The sequence below is a fragment of the Rhinatrema bivittatum genome, chromosome 4, assembly GCF_901001135.1.
Source record: "Rhinatrema bivittatum chromosome 4, aRhiBiv1.1, whole genome shotgun sequence".
Lineage (NCBI taxonomy): Eukaryota > Metazoa > Chordata > Amphibia > Gymnophiona > Rhinatrematidae > Rhinatrema > Rhinatrema bivittatum.
This window is the reverse complement of record NC_042618.1, coordinates 401,790,850-401,810,488: the sequence shown is the minus strand read 5'-3', so window position 1 is coordinate 401,810,488 and position 19,639 is coordinate 401,790,850. Positions and strand designations below refer to the sequence as shown.

The 19,639-nt window shown below is 46.9% G+C and overlaps 1 protein-coding gene across 1 annotated transcript in view; it reads left to right on the top strand.

Moving 5' to 3' along the window:
* The window catches only part of TMF1 (TATA element modulatory factor 1), a 99,142-nt gene that overhangs the window by 36,225 nt on the left and 43,278 nt on the right, over positions 1–19,639 (top strand). Inside the window, exons 7-9 of the mRNA XM_029601066.1 lie at positions 12,973–13,139; positions 13,468–13,624; positions 14,405–14,497. Coding sequence (XP_029456926.1) covers positions 12,973–13,139; positions 13,468–13,624; positions 14,405–14,497 — 417 coding nt within the window. The remainder of the gene's footprint in view (positions 1–12,972; positions 13,140–13,467; positions 13,625–14,404; positions 14,498–19,639) is intronic.

Below are 19,639 nucleotides of genomic sequence, written 5' to 3'. Positions count from 1 at the left end.
GACAGTCTCTTTACTCAGCCGTTAAGTGCTGAGCCCAGGTAAGTAAAGAGAGAAGAGGATTCCTTCTGATTCAGAGACGTGGAGGGGCTTCAATAAGTCTTTCCTACAGTCTCCTTGCTTGGTGCGCCTTACCGCCGACGTTCCCAATCCCATTGGGGGTAGGGGAAGGGGTCTTCCGAGCAGATTGAGCAGCCCCCTGATGGGCTAGGCCCCACTTCAGGCTCAGTGGGCACACCACACGACAGGCTGTGGCGCCGCTATCTTGTGTGCGGTTTTGTGCATCTCCATGGCCCTCCACAGCCATCAGTACATGCGGTGCGGGCTGGCTCTGTGCACAAGTTATGCGCCTAACTCGCGCATATGTGTGCGCATATGTTTGCTCATACATGCGTTTCTACTTACGCTCACTGGTACAGGATCTGTGCGCATTTCGTTCCAGGCGCTAGCTGGCTGAGCGCACAGCTACCATTTATTATGGCCCCGGCAGCAAAGAAGGATAAGCGACACTCTTTGTGCTGCCTGCCAAATTAGGGCTACACAGACTGACCTGGAGTCCTTCCTATGTCATCACTGTGAGGAGGCCCACGTAGGCTTGGACTCCCTGAATTTTGCCAAGCTCGGCTCCTCCCATTCAGAAAATGGGTCCACCACGACCTTATCCAGTAGCACCCCGGATCTGAGTAATCCCGGGGCTTGGGTCTACCTCAGGAGAGGAAAATTCAACTGCACCTACCCCAGCTCCTCCTGGGCCAGGTATGGACCTGGTGGCCTTTTCCTGGGTGGAATTTTTCAAAGCCTTCGTACAGGCACAGTTGGCCTCTCCTGCCCCTGTCTGGACCGAACCCCAGCTGGGAAGGCCTCACTCTCCCAGCCCTATCAGCAGGCCTCGAGACATGCCTCACCTCACTAAGGGTATCCCTGGCAGGGATCCAGACACCATGGATGATGAAGGGGATGCAGATTCATTGGAGGATGGGGAAATCCCTCCAGGCTTGGAGCCATATCGGACCATGTTACGGTTTTTCCATAGGGATGAATTGCCGGCCCTGGTTTTCCAGACCCTGAAGACTCTGGGAGTTCCTGGCATGGAACCTATGATGGAACCTAAGAAGAATCCCATCCTGGTGTGTCTGCAGAAAGCCTCTTGCTACTTTCTGATACTGGAAGCCATCCAGGAGTTGGTTGACCTGGAATTTGTCGCCCCGGAAGCCAGTTTTAAAGGAAGTCGGGCATTGGAAGCTCTGTACCCAGTGGATCCAGTGGCCAGAGAAATCCTGCATTTCCCCAAAGTGGATGCCCTGGTCTGTGCTGTTTCAAAGCGAACAACTATCCCAGTGGAGTGAGGAGCAGTCTTAAAGGATGTGCATGATAGGCAGTTGGAGTCCATCCTTAAACAAGCCTTTGATGCGACAGCAATAACACTACAGATTGCTTCTTGTTGTGCTCTGGTGACACTCGTGTCTGCTTGAGAGAAGCAGATAACTCAGGAGCGTCTTCAAGAGGGGCTATGGAGCCTACTGCTGCCTTTTTAGCGGATAGTGAATTTGAAAAGCTGGCCAGTAAGTGGGGTAAATCTACAGTGCCTCGGCTACCAAAAGATAAGAGAAGGAGGTTGCAGGTTAGGCCAGGGGCTCCCAGCGCTTTTGGATCTATAGGAGCTCGTCATTTCAGATCTCTCGGGCCTTGGGAAGGTCAGTCCTTTCGGAGTCGACAACCAAACAGAGGGGCTGGTTCATGTTTGGCCCGAACTCCTCAATGAGGTTTTGCCGACCCATCCTCGGGATGAGGAGATAGGGGGTCGACTATCCCTCTTCTCCCAGCGGTGGGTTGAGATCACGTCGAACAAATGGGTACTGGAGGAAAGGCTGAAGAGGTTAGGGCTGTTCAACTTGGAGAAGAGACGGCTGAGGGGAGATATGATAGAGGTCTTTAATATCATGAGAGGTCTTGAACGAGTAGATGTGAATCGGTTATTTACACTTTCGAATAATAGAAAGACTAGGGGGCATTCCATGAAGTTAGCAAGAAACACATTTAAGACTAATTGGAGAAAATTCTTTTTCACTCAACGCACAATAAAGCTCTGGAATTTGTTGCCAGAGAAGGTAGTTAGTGTAGTTAGTGTAGCTGGGTTCAAAAAAGGCTTGGATAAGTTCTTGGAGGAGAAGTCCATTAATGGCTATTAATCAATTATACTTAGGGAATAGCCACTGCTATTAATTGCATCAGTAGCATGGGTTCTTCTTAGTGTTTGGGTAATTGCTAGGTTTTTGTGGCCTGGTTTTTGGCCTCTGTTGGAAACAGGATGCTGGGCTTGATGGACCCTTGGTTTGACCCAGCATGGCAATTTCTTATGTTCTTATGTTCTTAAATTCTTATCTTATGAGAAGGATATGCACTGGAGTTTCACAGCATCCTTCGGGACATATTCATGATATCTCCGTGCCACTCCCAGCACAAGAAGCTGGCAGTGGAATCTACCTTGACAAGGCTCCTCAATTTGAGGGTTATAATTCTAATACCTATGCTCCAGGAAAATATGGGACGCTATTCCATCTATTTCATTGTACCGAAGAAGGAGGGTTCCTTTCATCCAGACCTGGACCTCAAGAGCGTCAACCATCTACGAGTAATTCATTTCTGCATGGAAACTCTGTGCTCCTTCATAATGGCTGTACAACCAGGGGAGTTCTTAACTTCCCTGTACCTTTTGGAGGCCTACCTTCACATTCTAATCTCACAAGACCACCAGCGTTTCCTATGCTTTGCGGTGCTAGGCCACCATTATCGGTTCCAGGTGCTGCCCTTCGGCCTGGCCACTGCCCCAAGAACATTTTCCAAAATTATGGTGGTCATGGCAGTGACACTGAGGAAAGAAGGAATCCTGGTGCACCCATACTTGGACGACTGGTTGATACGGCCTCCAGTTAACCAACAGTGTGGTGTCCCTGCTTCAAGAGCTTGGTTGGGTCGTGAACATGGACAAGAGCAGTCTCAAGCCCTCCCAGTTTTTAGAGTATCAGGGAGTCTGGTTCGACACCAGACAGGACAAGGTCTTCCTTCCACCCTCGAGGATAAGGAAGATGAGGTGCCAAGTGCACTGGTTGACAAACACCATACGCCCCAGAGTGTGGAGCTATCTTCAGGGCCTCGGTCTGATGGCATCAACTCTGGAGGTAAAACCGTGGGCGAGGGCACACATGCGGCCACTCCAATGCTTTCTGCTGTCACGTTGGAACCCGCTGTCCCAGGACTATTCAGTTCGCCTACACCTACCAATGGAAATGTGTTCTTGGCTTCGGTGGTGACTGCAGGAAGCCCACCTGAGTAAGGGTATATGCCTGTCCCCACCGGAATGGCTAGTTCTCAAGACAGATGCGAGCCTCCAGGGGTGGGGAGCTCACTGTCGGGAACTGGCGACCCAAGGGCGTTGGACCAAGGAAGAGGTGCGCTGGAATATAAACTGCCTGGAAGCCCGCGCAGTCAGATTAGCATGTCTACAGTTTGGCCACAGGCTTCAGGGTTAGGCAGTCCACGTGGTCGAACAATGCAACAAAGGTAGCCTACATCAACCACCAGGAAGGAACCAAGAAGCCAGCAAGTGTCCCTGGAGGTAGACTTCCTTATGGAATGGGTGGAATCGAACCTATGGATGTTCTTGGCCTCCCACATTGCAGGAAAAGACGTCTGAGCAGACTTTTTAAGCAGAGAGCGTCTGGATCCAGGAGAATGGACGTCGACCAGAGCCGTTCAGCTGCTGGTAGATCGCTGGGGCCTCCCATCTATCGACCTGCTGGCTTTATCTCTTAATGTGGAGGTCTTCCGGATCTTCAGTTGTAGAAGAGATCAGTGTTCCCTGGGGATTGATGCCATTGTCCAGGCCTGGCCAGAGGAGGACTTATTTGTATGCCTTCCCTCCGTGGCCCCTGCTGAGCAAGGTCATTTGCAAGGTCTAGCACCACAGCGGACTAGTCCTTCTAGTGACTCTGGATTGGCCCAGATGCCCGTGGTATGTAGACATGTGGAGGCTTCTGGTGGAGACACCCCCCCCCCCCCCCCCCAGGCCTTCCTCTGCACAGGGACCTGCTCCAACAAGATTTGATCCTTCACGAGGACCCAAAATGGTTTTTTTTTCTTTCGGTCTGGCCCTTGAGAGGGCTCTCCTCATGAAGCATGGATATTCGGCGGCAGTAACTTCCACCTTGCTCTATGCGCGGATGTTCTCGACGTCCTTAGCATATGTGTGGATCTGGAGAATATTTGAGGCATGGTGCGAGGAACGCTGGCTTGCCCCTCGGACGGCCAAAATCCCTATGGTTCTGGAATTTTTACAGGACATCCTGAATAAAGTTTTGTTCCTTAATTCCTTGAAGGTTCAGGTAGCGGCGCTCTCCTGTTTCAGAGGCGAGGTGAATGGAACCTGCCTGTCAGAGCATCCGGACTTGGCCAGTTTCCTAAAAGGGGATAAACACCTTTGACTACCCTTTCAGTGGCTGGTTCCCCTGTGGAATCTTAATTTAGAATTGGACTTTTAGCAGGGCCTTTCTTTCGGCCACTGCGCAGTCTATCCCTGCACATGTTAATACTGAAGACTGTGTTCTTGGTGGTGATATGCTCAGCTCGTCGCATTTCTGAACTACAGGCATTGTGTTGGGAACCATTCCTCCGGATGACTCCAGGAGTGTTACAGCTTCACACCGTTCCTTCCTTCTTGCCCAAGGTAGTCTCCGAGTTTCACTTGAATCAGTCCATTTCCTTACCGTCCCTAGATGGAAGACTACCGCCTCCTCCACCATTTAAATGTCAGTAGACTTTTAGTGCGATATCTGGAATTCTCGGAACTAGTGCGCAAGATGGACCTCTTGTTTGTTCCTCATGGTGGAATGAGACAAGGTGAAGCAGCTTCGCAAGCTTCCATAGCTCGCTGGATCAAGGAGGTGATCACGGGAGCTTATGTAGAGGCAGGGAAGCCATTACCTTTTCAGGTTAAAGCTCATTCCACTAGGGCCCAGGCAGTATCTTGGGCGGAAGCTAAACTACTGTCTCCCATCAACATCTGCCGAGCGGTGATGTGGTCTTCCTTGCACACCTTCTCCAGGTTCTGTCGCCTGGACGTTCGGGCTCGAGAGGACGCAGCCTTTGCAAGGGCGGTGCTAACCGGACCGCGGGCAGCCTCCCGCCCCATTTGGGAGTAGCTTTTGTACATCCCTTTAGTCCTGAGTCCATCTGGCTACACGCTAGGAAATGGAGAAATTACTTACCTGATAATTTTGTTTTCCTTAGTGTAAACAGATGGACTCAGCATCCCGCCCATGGCTGCCCAAGAATGGCGCCAAGGAATCGCCCATGAGGTGAATCTCGATTCCAAGAGGTTACGGGTAAGCTGTTGCCCGATCCCTAGATCAGGGCTTCTATAATCTTCCTCTGATTCAGCGCTTATGTTTGGTTGAGTACAGTTATGCTTATTCGTTTTTAATCAAGTTCTAATCAAGTTGTAACCAAATTTTAATCAAGTTTTTCAGTAGTATGCCCACAGTGGCTTTTGACAAGAATACTGGAGGGCTGAGGTCACTGCAGGGGTATATCTAAGGCGAGGTCGGCTTTGAAACCTGACTCCATCTCCATCTGCTAGCAGGGGCGCATATAACCCATTGGTCCTGAGTCCATCTGTCTACACTAAGGAAAACAACATTATCAGGTAAGTAATTTCTCCATTTTATTGGACCACCATTAGAAATATCCAAAGATACTGCCTTACCAACCCTCCAGAATACCACTTCTCTGGCTTTGCTAGATGATGGGGGCTACTAGGGGATTACAGGCACATGAAGGTGGAAGGAAAGGAAGCTGGGGAGAGACAGGCAGAGATGGAGAGGGAAGCTTGCGGGACAGATCAACAGTTTGGGCTTTAAAGGAAGTATCTGAGAGGGAAGATTCCCAGAAATGTCCTACCTAGAGCAGAGTGTGCTTTGTAAGACACTGCAGAAGTCAGGGAATGATGGCATGTTTTTGTTGAGGGGTGGAGAATGGGCGGGGGGGGGGGGGGGGGAGAGAGAATTCTGTATAATAATGCCAACAGCTCATACAAATAAAACTTTAGCAGGCTCCAATAGGTTTTTGATATAATTCTGGAGAATGTACGTGACCTTTGAAGACCATATTGGTCCCTTTCAGATATATGCTGACCAGAAATATAATTTTTTGTGTAATAAAGGTGGAGATGAGCAAAACATCAGGTCCTTATCCCTTTGCTCCACAATTCAAGAACTATGGGTTACGTCCTCTCATCCAGCAGTGGAAGCAAGATTTTTTTTTTTTTTCTGGTGATATAAGAACATAAGATTTCTTATATCATAAGAAACATAAGATTTCAACTCTTGTTAAATGTATAACGCTACAGCGTATGTTCTTGTTCTATGTACACCGACGTGATATCTCTGATGAGCGGCGGTATATAAAAAACTATAAATAAATAAATAAATAAATAAGAACATAAGAAAATGCCATACTGGGTCAGACCAAGGGTCCATCAAGCCCAGCATCCTGTTTCCAACAGTGGCCAATCCAGGCCATAAGAACCTGGCAAGTACCCAAAAACTAAGTCTATTCCATGTAACCATTGCTAATGGCAGTGGCTATTCTCTAAGTGAACTTAATAGCAGGTAATGGACTTCTCCTCCAAGAACTTATCCAATCCTTTTTTAAACACAGCTATACTAACTGCACGAACCACATTCTCTGGCAACAAATTCCAGAGTTTAATTGTGCGTTGAGTAAAAAAGAACTTTCTCCGATTAGTTTTAAATGTGCCCCATGCTAACTTCATGGAGTGTCCCCTAGTCTTTCTACTATCCGAAAGAGTAAATAACCGATTCACATCTACCCGTTCTAGACCTATCTGTGCATATATCTGTGCATATATCCCACATGGAACCCTGATAGCCAGGGCTCTGTCTCCAGCTACTGGAAGGATGGTTGTTGGACATGCCCATTCTGAATTTTTTTATTTTTATCTATCAAGGAGAGATTTGGATGACTATAGCTTCCTTCCTGTCTGAGAGGCCTATCCTTAAATTGTGCCAAGCTCCTACAGAATATTCTCCTGCAGTGAGGTGAGCCAAATTGAAAGAGCAAACTGTCAACTCTCAGGGAGATTTCAGGGGCAGTTTGAGTAAGCACTCCTATTTAGGAAAAGAAAGGGGTTTGCCTTTGCTTTGCCTGGTTCAGGTAAGTTGCTTCAATTACTTCTAAAAGCTATTTGATCAGTGGCATAATTTTTTGGAGCATCGGCCTTTCTTTTCTTCACTGAGAACCATTAGGCCATGACTGACAAGATTTGCCGCTGCACCTCCTGTGGAAACCAGCGTTCCTCAGCAGTTAACAGCTCTGTGTGCTCTGCCTGCCGCAGCATCATGAAATCAGGAATTGGCTATAATTGCTAACCCCCCAAGATAGATTCTGGTGAGTTGGATCCTCCTCAAAAGAAGACAGCTGGGCTATTTTCTGATTCAGATGAGGCAAAAGAAGCAGAGAATCTGTTGAAAAGGATGTGGTGGCTTTTTTTGAAATTGCCGCAATATAATTCTGGTGCATTGAAGGGAAGTTCTGCCTTATTCCAGGCTCCCCCAAAGTTGTTGTTAGAGGGAAATTTAGAACTGAGCACCTCACAGGAAGGAGCAGGCACTTCTACAGCAGAATACTCCCCAGAATTTTTTAATTTTCTCTGCACAAGGCCTTTCAAGCCCTGCAAACAAGGAGTAACACTGGTGACTTTAACTTGTAGACATGCTCTTTCTCTACTCAGCATGTAAGCAAAATAACCCATGCTATAGTTACACAATGTTAGGTTCCATATTAGGTGCTACTACCCAAGAAAGAGATGTAGGCATCATAGTGGATAACACATTGAAATCATCGGTTCAGTGTGCTGCAGCAGTCAAAAAAGCAAACAGAATGTTGGGAATTATTAGAAAGGGAATGGTGAATAAAACGGAAAATGTCATAATGCCTCTGTATCGCTCCATGGTGAGACCGCACCTTGAATACTGTGTACAATTCTGGTCGCCGCATCTCAAAAAAGATATAATTGCGATGGAGAAGGTACAGTGAAGGGCAACCAAAATGATAAAGGGAATGGAACAGCTCCCCTATGAGGAAAGATTAAAGAGGTTAGGACTTTTCAGCTTAGAGAAGAGACGGCTGAGGGGGGATATGATAGAGGTGTTTAAAATCACAAGAGGTCTGGAACGGGTAGATGTGAATCGGTTTTTTACTCTTTCGGATAATAGAAAGACTAGGGGGCACTCCATGAAGTTAGCATGTGGCACATTTAAAACTAATCGGAGAAAGTTATTTTTCTTTTTCTTTTTTAATTTTCTTTATTGAAATTTCAAATTTTAGACAGAAATAAGATACTTCATTCTTATCCATGAAATCATATTATAACAAGACATAATACCATATTATCCTTTAAAAGAAATCTAGTAAGGTAAAGGACTTGAGAACAAAGGGTTGCAAACATCAAAATAGGAGCATTTACCTAAATGGAAATACATATAAAGCAAATAATTGATGCTTAACTCATCCCACTATAATTTTTTACCCTTATTGCACAGCTTCTCAAGAGTGTGTGTCCAAATATGTTCACAGTTGTTCAGGCTGAGTGAAAACATATCTATTATTTAAATGTTTTATTAAACATCTACAAGGATATCTTAGATGAAATTGTGCACCTCTTGATAATACTTCCGGTCGCATTACTATAAACGTTTTTCGTCTTAACTGAGTTGGGTGGGCTATATCTGAGAAAAGCCCATAGAAGTTGTACTTCTGATATTTAAAATGCAATCTCAACACTGCATCTCTATCTATTTGTGATGCAAATTGTACCAACAATGTTGCTGTGGTATTAATTTTTGACTCAAAAGATTTTTCCAAAAAATCTGTCAGATTTAACTCCTCTAATATCTCTCCATTCTTTTCATTTCCCCCTCCCTCTGTTTGTGGTAAATAATAAAGTGTATTTAATTTAGGTAAGTTGACTTCAGAATATTTCAGGATGTTCTCTAGATAACTATAAAATAAATCTAAAGGTGTTACTAAGTGAATTTTTGGGAAATTCAATAATCTGAGATTTGATTTCTTCATCTGATTTTCCAATATCTCAATTTTACTTTCATGATCTTCTTCTGATTTAATTAAATTTAACTGAACTTTTTGAACTTTCCCCAATTGTATATCCATTATATTAACACTTTTCTCCAAGGAATCTACTTTCTCTTGTACTTGATTATTCTGTTTCAAAGCTTCTTGGACTGTATTAGCTAGTTTATTAATTGATTTTTGCATATTATTAATCATCATAGATCCTAATTCATCCATTGAAGATTTTTTTGGAACAATAATAGAGACATTCTCAGTACTACCCACACGTAATTGAGCATCACTACCTCTTAACTGTTGCAGTGTCCCTTCAGTTTTCTCTGCATTAATTAACAAAGTTTCTTTAAGTTCCATTGGACTATGATCTTCTATGTCCTCCGAAATCTTAGTAGTCTTCACGACATCTCTCTGGGAAAAAGAATCTTGCAAAGAAGTATTCAAATCCACTTCAGGTTCTGCAGAAAGAGGGACCGGTTTTTCTGGGGCACCCGGGGTCAGCGATGTTTCAAATGCCTCGTTGTCCAGCTCCTGAGTTGGACTACTAGCGGCCCTTCCAGGTGTATGAGTGGGATTAATATGAAAGCAGTCTATGATAGTAGACTGAAGCAAATTACCAGTCATAGTCGTCGTTGACAACTCCCTCATCTTTGCTTTCCTCTTGGTGTGAGGCATAGCAAATAGATGAGGGATTTATTGACACAATAAATCACAGAGAGATCTTACACAAAATTTACTTTCAATATTTAGCAGCAAGTTACTCACAGTTGCTCCCCAAAGTTCTCAATCCGGCCGCTATTTAAAGGCAATAATCTCTGGCTCCAAACCGCTCCAAACTGGGTTAAGCCAGGCAAAACCGCGTGCCCCTTGACTGCGCATGGCTTAACAGTCGTGCCGGCGGCATCGCGCCGGCGTAGGCTTGTTTTTATTAGCCTACCCGGCTCCTCCATGTCGCGGCGTCCTCAGCACTGCCCAAGGAATTGGAGGCAAATTCAAAACGGGCTCTCGCAGCGATAAACCCAATGCAGGAAGGCAATTCGGCCGGAGAAAGTTCTTTTTCACTCAGTGCACAATTAAACTCTGGAATTTGTTGCTAGAAGATGTGGTTAGTGCAGTTAGTATAGCTGTGTTTAAAAAAGGATTGGATATGTTTTTGAAGGAGAAGTCCATTACCTGCTATTAATTAAGTTGACTTAGATAATAACCACTGCTATTACTAGCAATGGTAACATGGAATAGACTTAGTTTTTGGGTACTTGCCAGGTTCTTATGGCCTGGGTTGGCCACTGTTGGAAACAGGATGCTGGGCTTGATGGACCCTTGGTCTGACCCAATATGGCATGTTCATATTGGGTCAGATGTCATCCTAGCTAATGGCAGCTTAATCTGGAGCCGCCTCCGACAGCACTTGAAATCTCCGATTATCAAAGGCATCGCTATCGCTATAACCCGATATTCAACGAATAATATCATCCAAACCAGCTAGATGTCAGTAAAATGGAAAACTGTGGACTTTAAAATTTTTCCTTTCTGAAATCTAGCCAGGGAGCCTGAGAGCATGGTGCAGGAACCGGAAGGCCTACTGACGGCTGCCTTCTCCGAGGACACGGCGCTTGCGGAAGACGATCTCCCGACAAGAGCTGAAATGAAACGCTGGTTTGTGGATTTGAAACAAGACATGCAGGATAATGGATTATGCCTCCCTTCCAGCAGATGGAGACAGAGAAAGTTGCACTGGCATAGAACCCAGAGTGCCACCTGCAGTTGCTCAGTATTTCTCTGTCTCCAGCAGATAGTAGAGGTGCAATCCCATGCAATCTGAAAAACAAAAAAAAAAGGGAGAAGAGAATGAAAAGTTTTTGTTAGATCCCCTCCCTGGAGGTTATTAGGTCCTGGTGGGGCTATCCTTCCTAGTGGTGAGAGAAACGAGCTGGGGGTCGGGGACCTTCTCTGCCTCCAGCTTTTCGCCACCCGGGGGTGATTAGCTGGTGGGACCAGTTCCCTTCCCCTCAGGGAGAACAGTTTGACTCTGGCAGCTCTACAGCATGAATCCGGGATGAGCATACCTTCAGGCAGTCCAGATGTCAACTCCGATGATTCGGAGGGCGGAGCTCCACAGGGACCTGCTTTTTCAGACCCGGCTGAGACCTACAAGGACCCAGGGGGCCTGATAACAGCCCGGATAGTCAAGATCCAGATGAAAGTTTGGACCAGATGCTGGTGGCAGAAGAGTGTGATCCGAAGGTGGTGTGTCTTTTCCGGAAGGAAGAGTTGCGGCCCTTGATCCCTTAGGTTCTCGGGGAGCTGGGGATCAAGGTTCCTCAAGAGGAGTCTGAACAGGAGAGTGTGGACCCAGTCATGGATGGCCTCAGGGGTCCAGTGAAAGCCTTCCCTTTTCACAAATCTGTTAAGCTGGTGGTCAGGGAGTGGGACACTCAGGAGACTGGCCTTAAGGTTTGCTGGGCGATGGCTAAGATGGAGGACATGCTCAAGTTGTTGGCGCTTCCTAAGGTGGACGCATTGGAGTTGGCGGTCACTAAGAGGACCACTATTCCTGTTGCTGACTCAGCGGCGCTGAAAGATATGCAAGACAGGAGGTTGGAGATTCACCTCAAGAAGATATTTGAGGTATCTGCCCTTGGCATTTGTGCTGCAGTGTGCAGTAGTTTCATGCAGAGGGCCAGTTTACACTGGGTACAGCAGCTACAGGCTACTTTACAGCTATCTCCATCCAAGGCTAAGCAGGCGGACTGCCTGGAGACAGCAGCAGCCTATGTTGCGGACACGTTGTTTGACCTTATTAGAACTTCCTCCAGGATCATGATGTCTGAGATGTCGGCCAGAAGACTCTTCTGGTTGAGGAACTGGTCGGTCTGAGTCTCATTTAGGAGCCCTACCGTTCATTGGGCTCATTGGTTTAAGAGGTCTATGGCCATAATTTGAAGAGCTGTGACAAAAGTATGCTGGTTATACAGGGCTCCATGAGTGACACATATACAGATGATGTCACCAGAATAAGAAAAACAACTTTGTCTCCACTGCTGGATGAAAGGACATAACCTATAAGTTCTTGAATGGTGTAGCAGAAGTAAAGGAAAGAAAACGATCAGATAAGCCCTAATTTCTCCATTTTTAATTTTTACAGTAAACTAAACACTAGTACAATGTTTTAAAATAATGCACTTCAGTATTACATCTTTATAATGCTGTACCTGCTTTAGATTTTATAGGGTGCAATTCTTCTGGTGGTAAAGATGTTAAAATGTAATCAGTGATCGAGGCAGGTAGGAGGTGGTCTTACTGTTCGCTCTAATTTATAATTGCATACTTATTCTTTTATCTGCCGTAATACAATTACTTAGAATGAACAAATTGATATAGATACTCAAAATATTATGTTACTGCTAATCCTTCTACACTTTGTAAACAATGTATAAAGTGTTTATATAGTTAGTTGATTTTAATTTAGGAAGAGAAAAATAGCAAAAAATGAACCAAAGGTGCCAGAGTACTCAAGGCAAGTTATAATACCAGTAAAAGCCAAACTGAGAGCGTTCAATTTCTTCACACATTTTATATATAATTAACATAAAATTGTTTTAAAAGTTGTGTGTTGAAAAATCTGGGCTTGTAACTGGGTTAAAGCTTTTCCAGTCCTTCCTGCTGAGATGTTTGCTGTCTGTGGATGCTGCTGTGGACTGATGTCACCAGAACAGGGGCATACATTGGAAATGGAATGAAACGCTGTTGAGCATTTTCAGCTTTTAAAACTTATACTGAAAAATTGGCTGGTGACTTGTGTTCCATCTTTAGGTGCTTGATGGGAAGGAAGAGGTTGAGAAACAGCATCGAGAGAGCATAAAGAAGCTGAACGGTGTAGTTGAGCGGGAAGAAAGGAATCTCAGCCAGCTTCAGGCTGATATGGAAGAGCTTCAGGAAAAGAATCGCAGTCTGCAGGCAGCACTTGACAGCTCATTCAAGTAAGAGAATATGCTAAAACAAAAAAAAAGTACAAGTGACCAATAAACATTGGTCACTTGTAATAGACAGCTTCTGTGATGGTCAGATGGCTACATTAAAATTAGTAGCACTTTTCAAAATTTTTAAATAACTCTGATTTGGGGATGGAATTTCTATTAACATAAACTTTTCTCATTATGATTACTGCTGTATAAATTGCATTGCAAAGCACTTGCTTGTGCCGTTTAAGCATTGTAGCTTTGCCCCGTTAAGCATATTGCAGCATTTCTTTTGTCTATACAGTTTTGTTACCAATGTGGAAATGGATACATATCTGTTGTCTTGTAGAGAGCTTGCGGATCTACACAAAGCCAATGCTGCAAAAAACAGTGAGGCTCAAGAAGCAGCGCTAAGCCGTGAGATGAGAGCTAAGGAAGAGCTTTATGTAGCACTGGAAAAGGCACAGGAGGAGGCTGAGCATCAACAGGAGGCTTTAGTAACACAGGTTAGCTTCAAATGCTGCCCTACAGCCTTAACTCTCATAGTATCTTTACATGTTTTTTATTTTCTTTACTTTTAAACCTCTTTAATCCTTTTGATGTCATGTTTTGCTTTCATATGACAAAGAAGTTAAGATAATCCTTTTAATACTGAAATAGTGACATTTCTGCACCTTTTAGTTTTATATTATGTTTTAAGTCTTTGCTGGATGCACATTCTTGCCTTGCGTGCAAAATTGTAATTTATCAATCATTTTGTCCTTTTTATTCTATCTCAGTCAGAACCAGTACTGTGGTCCTGGCACCATTAGCCTTTGCTTACAACTACTCTTGGATTATTTTTCCCCCATTTTAATAGACCCACCCACTATTCCTAATTTGGTCATTACAGAAACAGGCCCATCCAGAACCCTTTAATAATGCACTCTAAATCCTGACATCAGGGGTCATGCTAAATAATGGTTCCCTTTCTCTAACCCCTACTGTGAACACAGTATTTCCAACCAAGCTAGGGTGCGGAACACCAAACTTGGAACAGTGCCCACTGCCATTGAGCCAGTGGGCTGGCCCACCTTTATTTCTTGAAAAAAAAAATAGACTTGGTGACTAAACATGCTTGCTATGATTGCAAATTAAAATGAAATATATTATGTAAATCATTGATCCTGATCTTGTATGTACAGTGTGTAAATATGTAATTTACTGTAAGATATCCTTATGAGAAAATACATTTGATAATGAAACTAATGGCAGGAGCTCTAAACATTCTTTTTCTCGATTTTCAGGTGGCAGACCTGAGGCTAGCATTACAACGTGCAGAACAAGCAGCAGCAAGAAAGGAAGACTATTTGCGTCAGGAGATCAGTGAACTTCAACAGGTGCTTTTGCAAATAACTTTTTATATATGTTTTGGAAAAGCAAGGTTCTCTGTCGACAAGCAGGCATGTCATCTAATGGCTCAGACACAGACCCAACTCTCAGAGCTCAGTAAAAATCATACTGAACATGTATAGGATCCATGCGCATGCTGCCTCGTGAGCCCCTCGATTCCTCTACATTCAAACACCACAAAATCGTGTGCTCAGGGATAGGTACTGGATGTGATCCATCTGGGTTATGCCCTTGAGCTTCATGCCTCCATTCCCGACACTTTTATGGCTTCTCCCTATACTTAAGTTGCCAGACAGAAAATAGTGCATGACGCTCTGGTGTAGAACCAGCTCTTGAAAGTGGTGGTTTCAGTTCCCATCAAGGAAAGAGGTATTGGTTGCTATTCAGTTTACTTTGTGGTTACCAAGATGGCTCTTTATGACCCATTCTTGAAATAAAGGATGTGAATGAAAAGTTCAGCAGAAGGGTTGACAGAACCTGCGGTCCTGATTTTTCAATTTCTTTAAATTTAGTTACATCTTTTTTTTTTCTTACAGAGTTTTAAGGCTCTGGATGATGTAGTTAACACCTTTGGCTACAGCAAGCTGGTTGTATTAAAAAAAAAAAAAAAAAAAAAAAACTCAGTGCGGTTTTATTTTCTCAGGCTCTTCACTCAGCAGGTAGAGGTAAGGCAGGGGCTGGCAGCTCTAAATGCCTTGTTTCCCGGAGGGCAGTCTATCTCTGGAGGGGGATTAACTGGTGGGCCGGTCCCTCCCCTTGGCGCCCCGAGACGTGTTTCCTCGGGTGCTGCAGCATTCCCAGAGCTCCGGAAGGCCGTGAGTCGGCAGGGTATTTTAAATTCTTCTTTTTTCTTTCCTACCGTGCTGTTTAAAAAGCCCCCTCCCCCCTCTGGGATGCCATGAGGGCTATCGTGCTCAGCATGCGGGGAGGTGGGGTTGTGCCTCTTGCGGGACTGGGTTTGCGCCTGCTGCCTCCCCAGGGGGGAGGGCTCGTCCGGGGGTGATTTTGGGCCCATTTTGCCACGAGGCGCGGAACAGCGATCGCGTCCGTCACGGCGCGCGTGGGAACGGCGGCCATTTTGTCGGAGCCCTGCCTGCTGACTGGGGGAGAGGATTCTCCGATTTCTCCTCCCAGTCTAAGTCCCGTTTGACCGCGCGATCCGGGGCCCGCCCCCTCGAGGAGCCCCGTCCTCCCCCCTCCTCCTCCTCCTCACCTATCGGATCCCTTAAAGGGCCAGTCAGTTTTTTCTTCAAAATTTATTTTACTTATGCATAGGATTTTTTTGGAGGCGGAAGCTCATCAGCAGGATGAGCAGCCCCCTCCCACGAAGATTGCGCGGCGGGACACGTCTCTGGATGCCCTTTCGGCCCCTGGGGTGGGCTCCGGATCCTGCTCCTTTGGGATCTTTTCTGGATCCTCTCCTCCAAAACCTAGATGGTGGTTGTTGATGAGTCCGCTCCAGTAGAGGGGGACAACCCCCGGGTTTCTCGGCTGTTTCGCCAGGAGGAGTTGGATCCCTTGATCCCTTATGTCCTGGAGGAACTGGAAGTGGAGGCACCAGTCCCCAGTTCGGAGCCAGTTAAGGGGAAACCAGTACACTTGGGACTGCGTGCCCCGCCCCAAACTTTTCCTTCCCACCCAATGCTTAAGCAGTTGGTCACTCGGGAATGGGAATCTCCGGACACAACCCTGCGGGTGGGACGGGCGACGAACAAACTCTACCCTTTACCTGAGGAAGCCTTGGATATCCTCAGGATTCCCAAGGTGGACACGTCTGTTACTGCGGTCACCAAGCAGACCACCATTCCTGTTATGGGAGCGACGGCTCTTAAGGACTTATAGGTGGCTCGAAGTTCTCCTCAAGCGCATTTTTGAGGTGTCAGTGCTCTGTGTTAGAGCGGCGGTCTGCAGTAGCCTCATGCAGCGAGCGACCCTCGAGTGGGTCCAGCAAATGCTCACATCACAGATATTGCCGCCAGAGGAAGCAGATCAGGTGAATAGGATGGAGTCCGCGGTAGCTTACACAGCGGATGCATTATATGATCTGTTGCGGGCATCTTCATGCAACATGGCCACTGCAGTTTCGGCTAGACGGCTTCTCTGGCTCCGGAACTGGTCCGCGGACGTTTCTTCCAAAACTCAGTTGGGCAATCTTCCTTTTAAGGGAAAATTGTTGTTTGGGAGGAACTTGAAGTCCTTATTAAGTCTCTTGGGGAGAATAAGGTATATAAATTGCCAGAGGCCAAGCCTAAGTCTTCCAGGCCCTTTGTGGCAGCGCATTACCGTTTCCGAGGGCAGCGCAGATTTTGGCAGTCGCTGCCACCTGCCTTTCCCGCCCGACAACAGACTCAGAGGGCTCAGTCTTGGCCTGCTTCCTTTCGTGGTCGGAGGCCATTTCGGGAGGGAGGCTCTCAAGGGGCCACCGGAGGTAAGCAGTCCCAATGAAGGTGTTCCGACACTCTCCCCGGTTCCAGTGGTGGGAGGTCGTCTCTCCCTGTTTCTCGAGGAGTGGGTCCTCAATATCATCGCCCAAAGTTACGAGTTGGATTTTGCCTTCCCGTTAAGGGATCTTTTTCTGATTTCTCCCGCCAGCTCTCTGGCTAAGCAAGAAGTAGTCGGGCAAACCCTGAGTCGCTTGAAATCCCTGGGAGCAATTGTTCCGGTCCCTCCAGAGAAGCGCAGGGCCGGCAGGAACTCCCATCTATTTCATAGTCCCGAAGGAGGAGGAGTCCTTCCGGCCAATATTGGATCTCAAGGTAGTCAACCGAGCACTTCAGGTCCCCCGATTTTGCATGGAGACTCTATGGTCGGTCATTGCGGCCGTCCACTCAGGAAAATATTTGGCCTCTTTGGACCTGACCGAGGCGTATCTTCACCGGGATACGTGAGTGCCATCAGCGGTTTCTCTGGTTCATGGTCCTGGGGGAGCATTATCAGTTCCAAACTCTTCCGTTCGGCTTAGCGACAGCGCCTCGGGTCTTCACCAAGGTGTAATGGTAGTCGTAGCAGCGGCCCTCCGGCGGCAGGGGATCTTGGTTCACCCATACCTGGACGATTGGCTCATCCGGGCCAAATCGGAGAGCCTCTGTCGGGAATCAGTGAGCAAGGTTCTACTCCACTCCAGTCCCTTGGTTGGGTGGTCAACTTTGCCAAGAGCCAGTTGGTACCATCTCAGGTTCTCAACTTCCTGGGAGCACGCTTCGATACCTCGGTAGGCAAGGTCTTCCTCACTTGGGAGAGGAGGCTCAAGTTAGTGGCGCAGATCCATCGGCTCAAGTTAGTGGCGCAGATCCATCAGCTCAAGTCTTTACCCCTGCCCATAGTATTGGATTATTTGCAGGTACTTGGTTCCATGGCGTCTACTCTGGAGGTGGTTCCCTGGGCATGGGCGCATATGAGACTATTACAACGAGCTTTGCTTTCTCGATGGGATCCGAAATCGGAGGAGTTTCGCCTGCCTTTGCCACTGATGGAACCAGCCAGGTCCAGTCTCGATTGGTGGTTGATTCCGGCCCACTTGTTACACAGGATGGACCTGGAGGAGCCGCAGTGGGTAATAGTCACGACGGATGCCAGCCTCACTGGTTGGGGAGCAGTTTGCCAGTCACAATCCGCTCAGGGTCGTTGTACAAGTGATCAGGTGATATGGTCAATCAATCAATTGGAAACCAGGGCGGTACGCCTGGCGTTACGTGTGTTTCTCCCTCTGGTAGCTCAGTGTGCGGTGCGAATCTTGTCAGACAATGCGACGTCGGTAGCCTACGTCAACCGCCAAGGAGGAACCAGGAGTCTGTCGCTGGCCTGGGAGGCCGAAAGGCTCATGACGTGGGCAGAGCGACATCTGGTCCGGTTGGCGGCCTCGCACATAGCCGGGGTAGACTATGTGCAGGCAGACTTTCTCAGCCGCCAGCATCTAGATTCCGGCGAGTGGGAATTGTCTGACGCAGCCTTCCGGCTGATCATTCTTCGTTGGGGGGGTTCCACATCTCGACCTGATGGCAACTCGGACAAATGCAAAGGTACCTTGGTTTTTCAGTCGTCGGAGAGACCACGGGTCGGAAGGAGTGGCTCTTGTCCTTCAGTGGCCTCATGGCGTACTACTGTATGTGTTTCCGCCTTGGCCACTAGAGGGCAAGATCGTGCGTTGAATAGAGAACCGCATGGGGTCTGTCATTCTGGTAGCCCCAGAGTGGCCCCGAAGGCCGTGGTTTGCGGATCATCTCGTTGGCAATCGACGGTCTGGTGTGTCTCACCCTCCTTCCGAATCTTCTAAGACAAGGTCCAGTATTTTTAGATCGAGCGAATCGCTTTTGTCTAGCGGCCTGGCTTATGAGAGGAGGCAATTGAGGAAGAGGGGATATTCGGTTATTTCTACCCTCTTGCAAGCACGGAAATCGTCCACGTCATTGGCCTATATTTGTGTTTGGAGAGTTTTCGATTTTTGGTGCCAAGGTTTGAACGTCCCCCTGCGTCTGGCTTCGGTGGCACACATCCTATCCTTCCTGCAGGAGGGGCTGAAGAAAGATCTAGCTTGCAGTTCTCTCCGGGTGCAGGTCGTGGCACTGGATTGCCTGAGGGGCAAGATTGATGGTTTTTCGCTGGCAGCTCATCCAGATGTGTCCCGTTTTTTGAAGGGGGCCAAGTATTTGCGCCGCCGGTACGACAAATTTGTCCTGCCTGGAGCTTGAATTTAGTTCTTAAGGGCTTATGTGGTCTTCCTTTTGAGCCTCTCCGGCGGGCTACGTTGAAGGATTTACACTCAAGACTGTTTTTTTGGTAGCCATTACCTCCGCTCGGCGAATTTCAGAGCTTCAAGCTTTGTCGTGTTGGGATCCGTATCTTCGGATTCCGAAGTTTCGCTGTGGACCGTTCCCTCCTCCTTGCCCAAGGTGGAATCGGCTTTTCGTGTCAATCAGACGGTAGAGTTACCGGCTTTCCTGAATTTGGATCTGACTTCTGAGATGGATAAGGATCTGCATAAGTTGGATGTGCGCCGGGTTGTCCTTCGCTATCTAGAGGTGACCAAAGCTTTTCGCTTATCGGATCATTTGTTTGTCTTATTGTCTGGTCCTAGACGGGGACACAAGGCATCCAAAGCTACGGTTGCTAGGTGGTTGAAGGAGGCCATT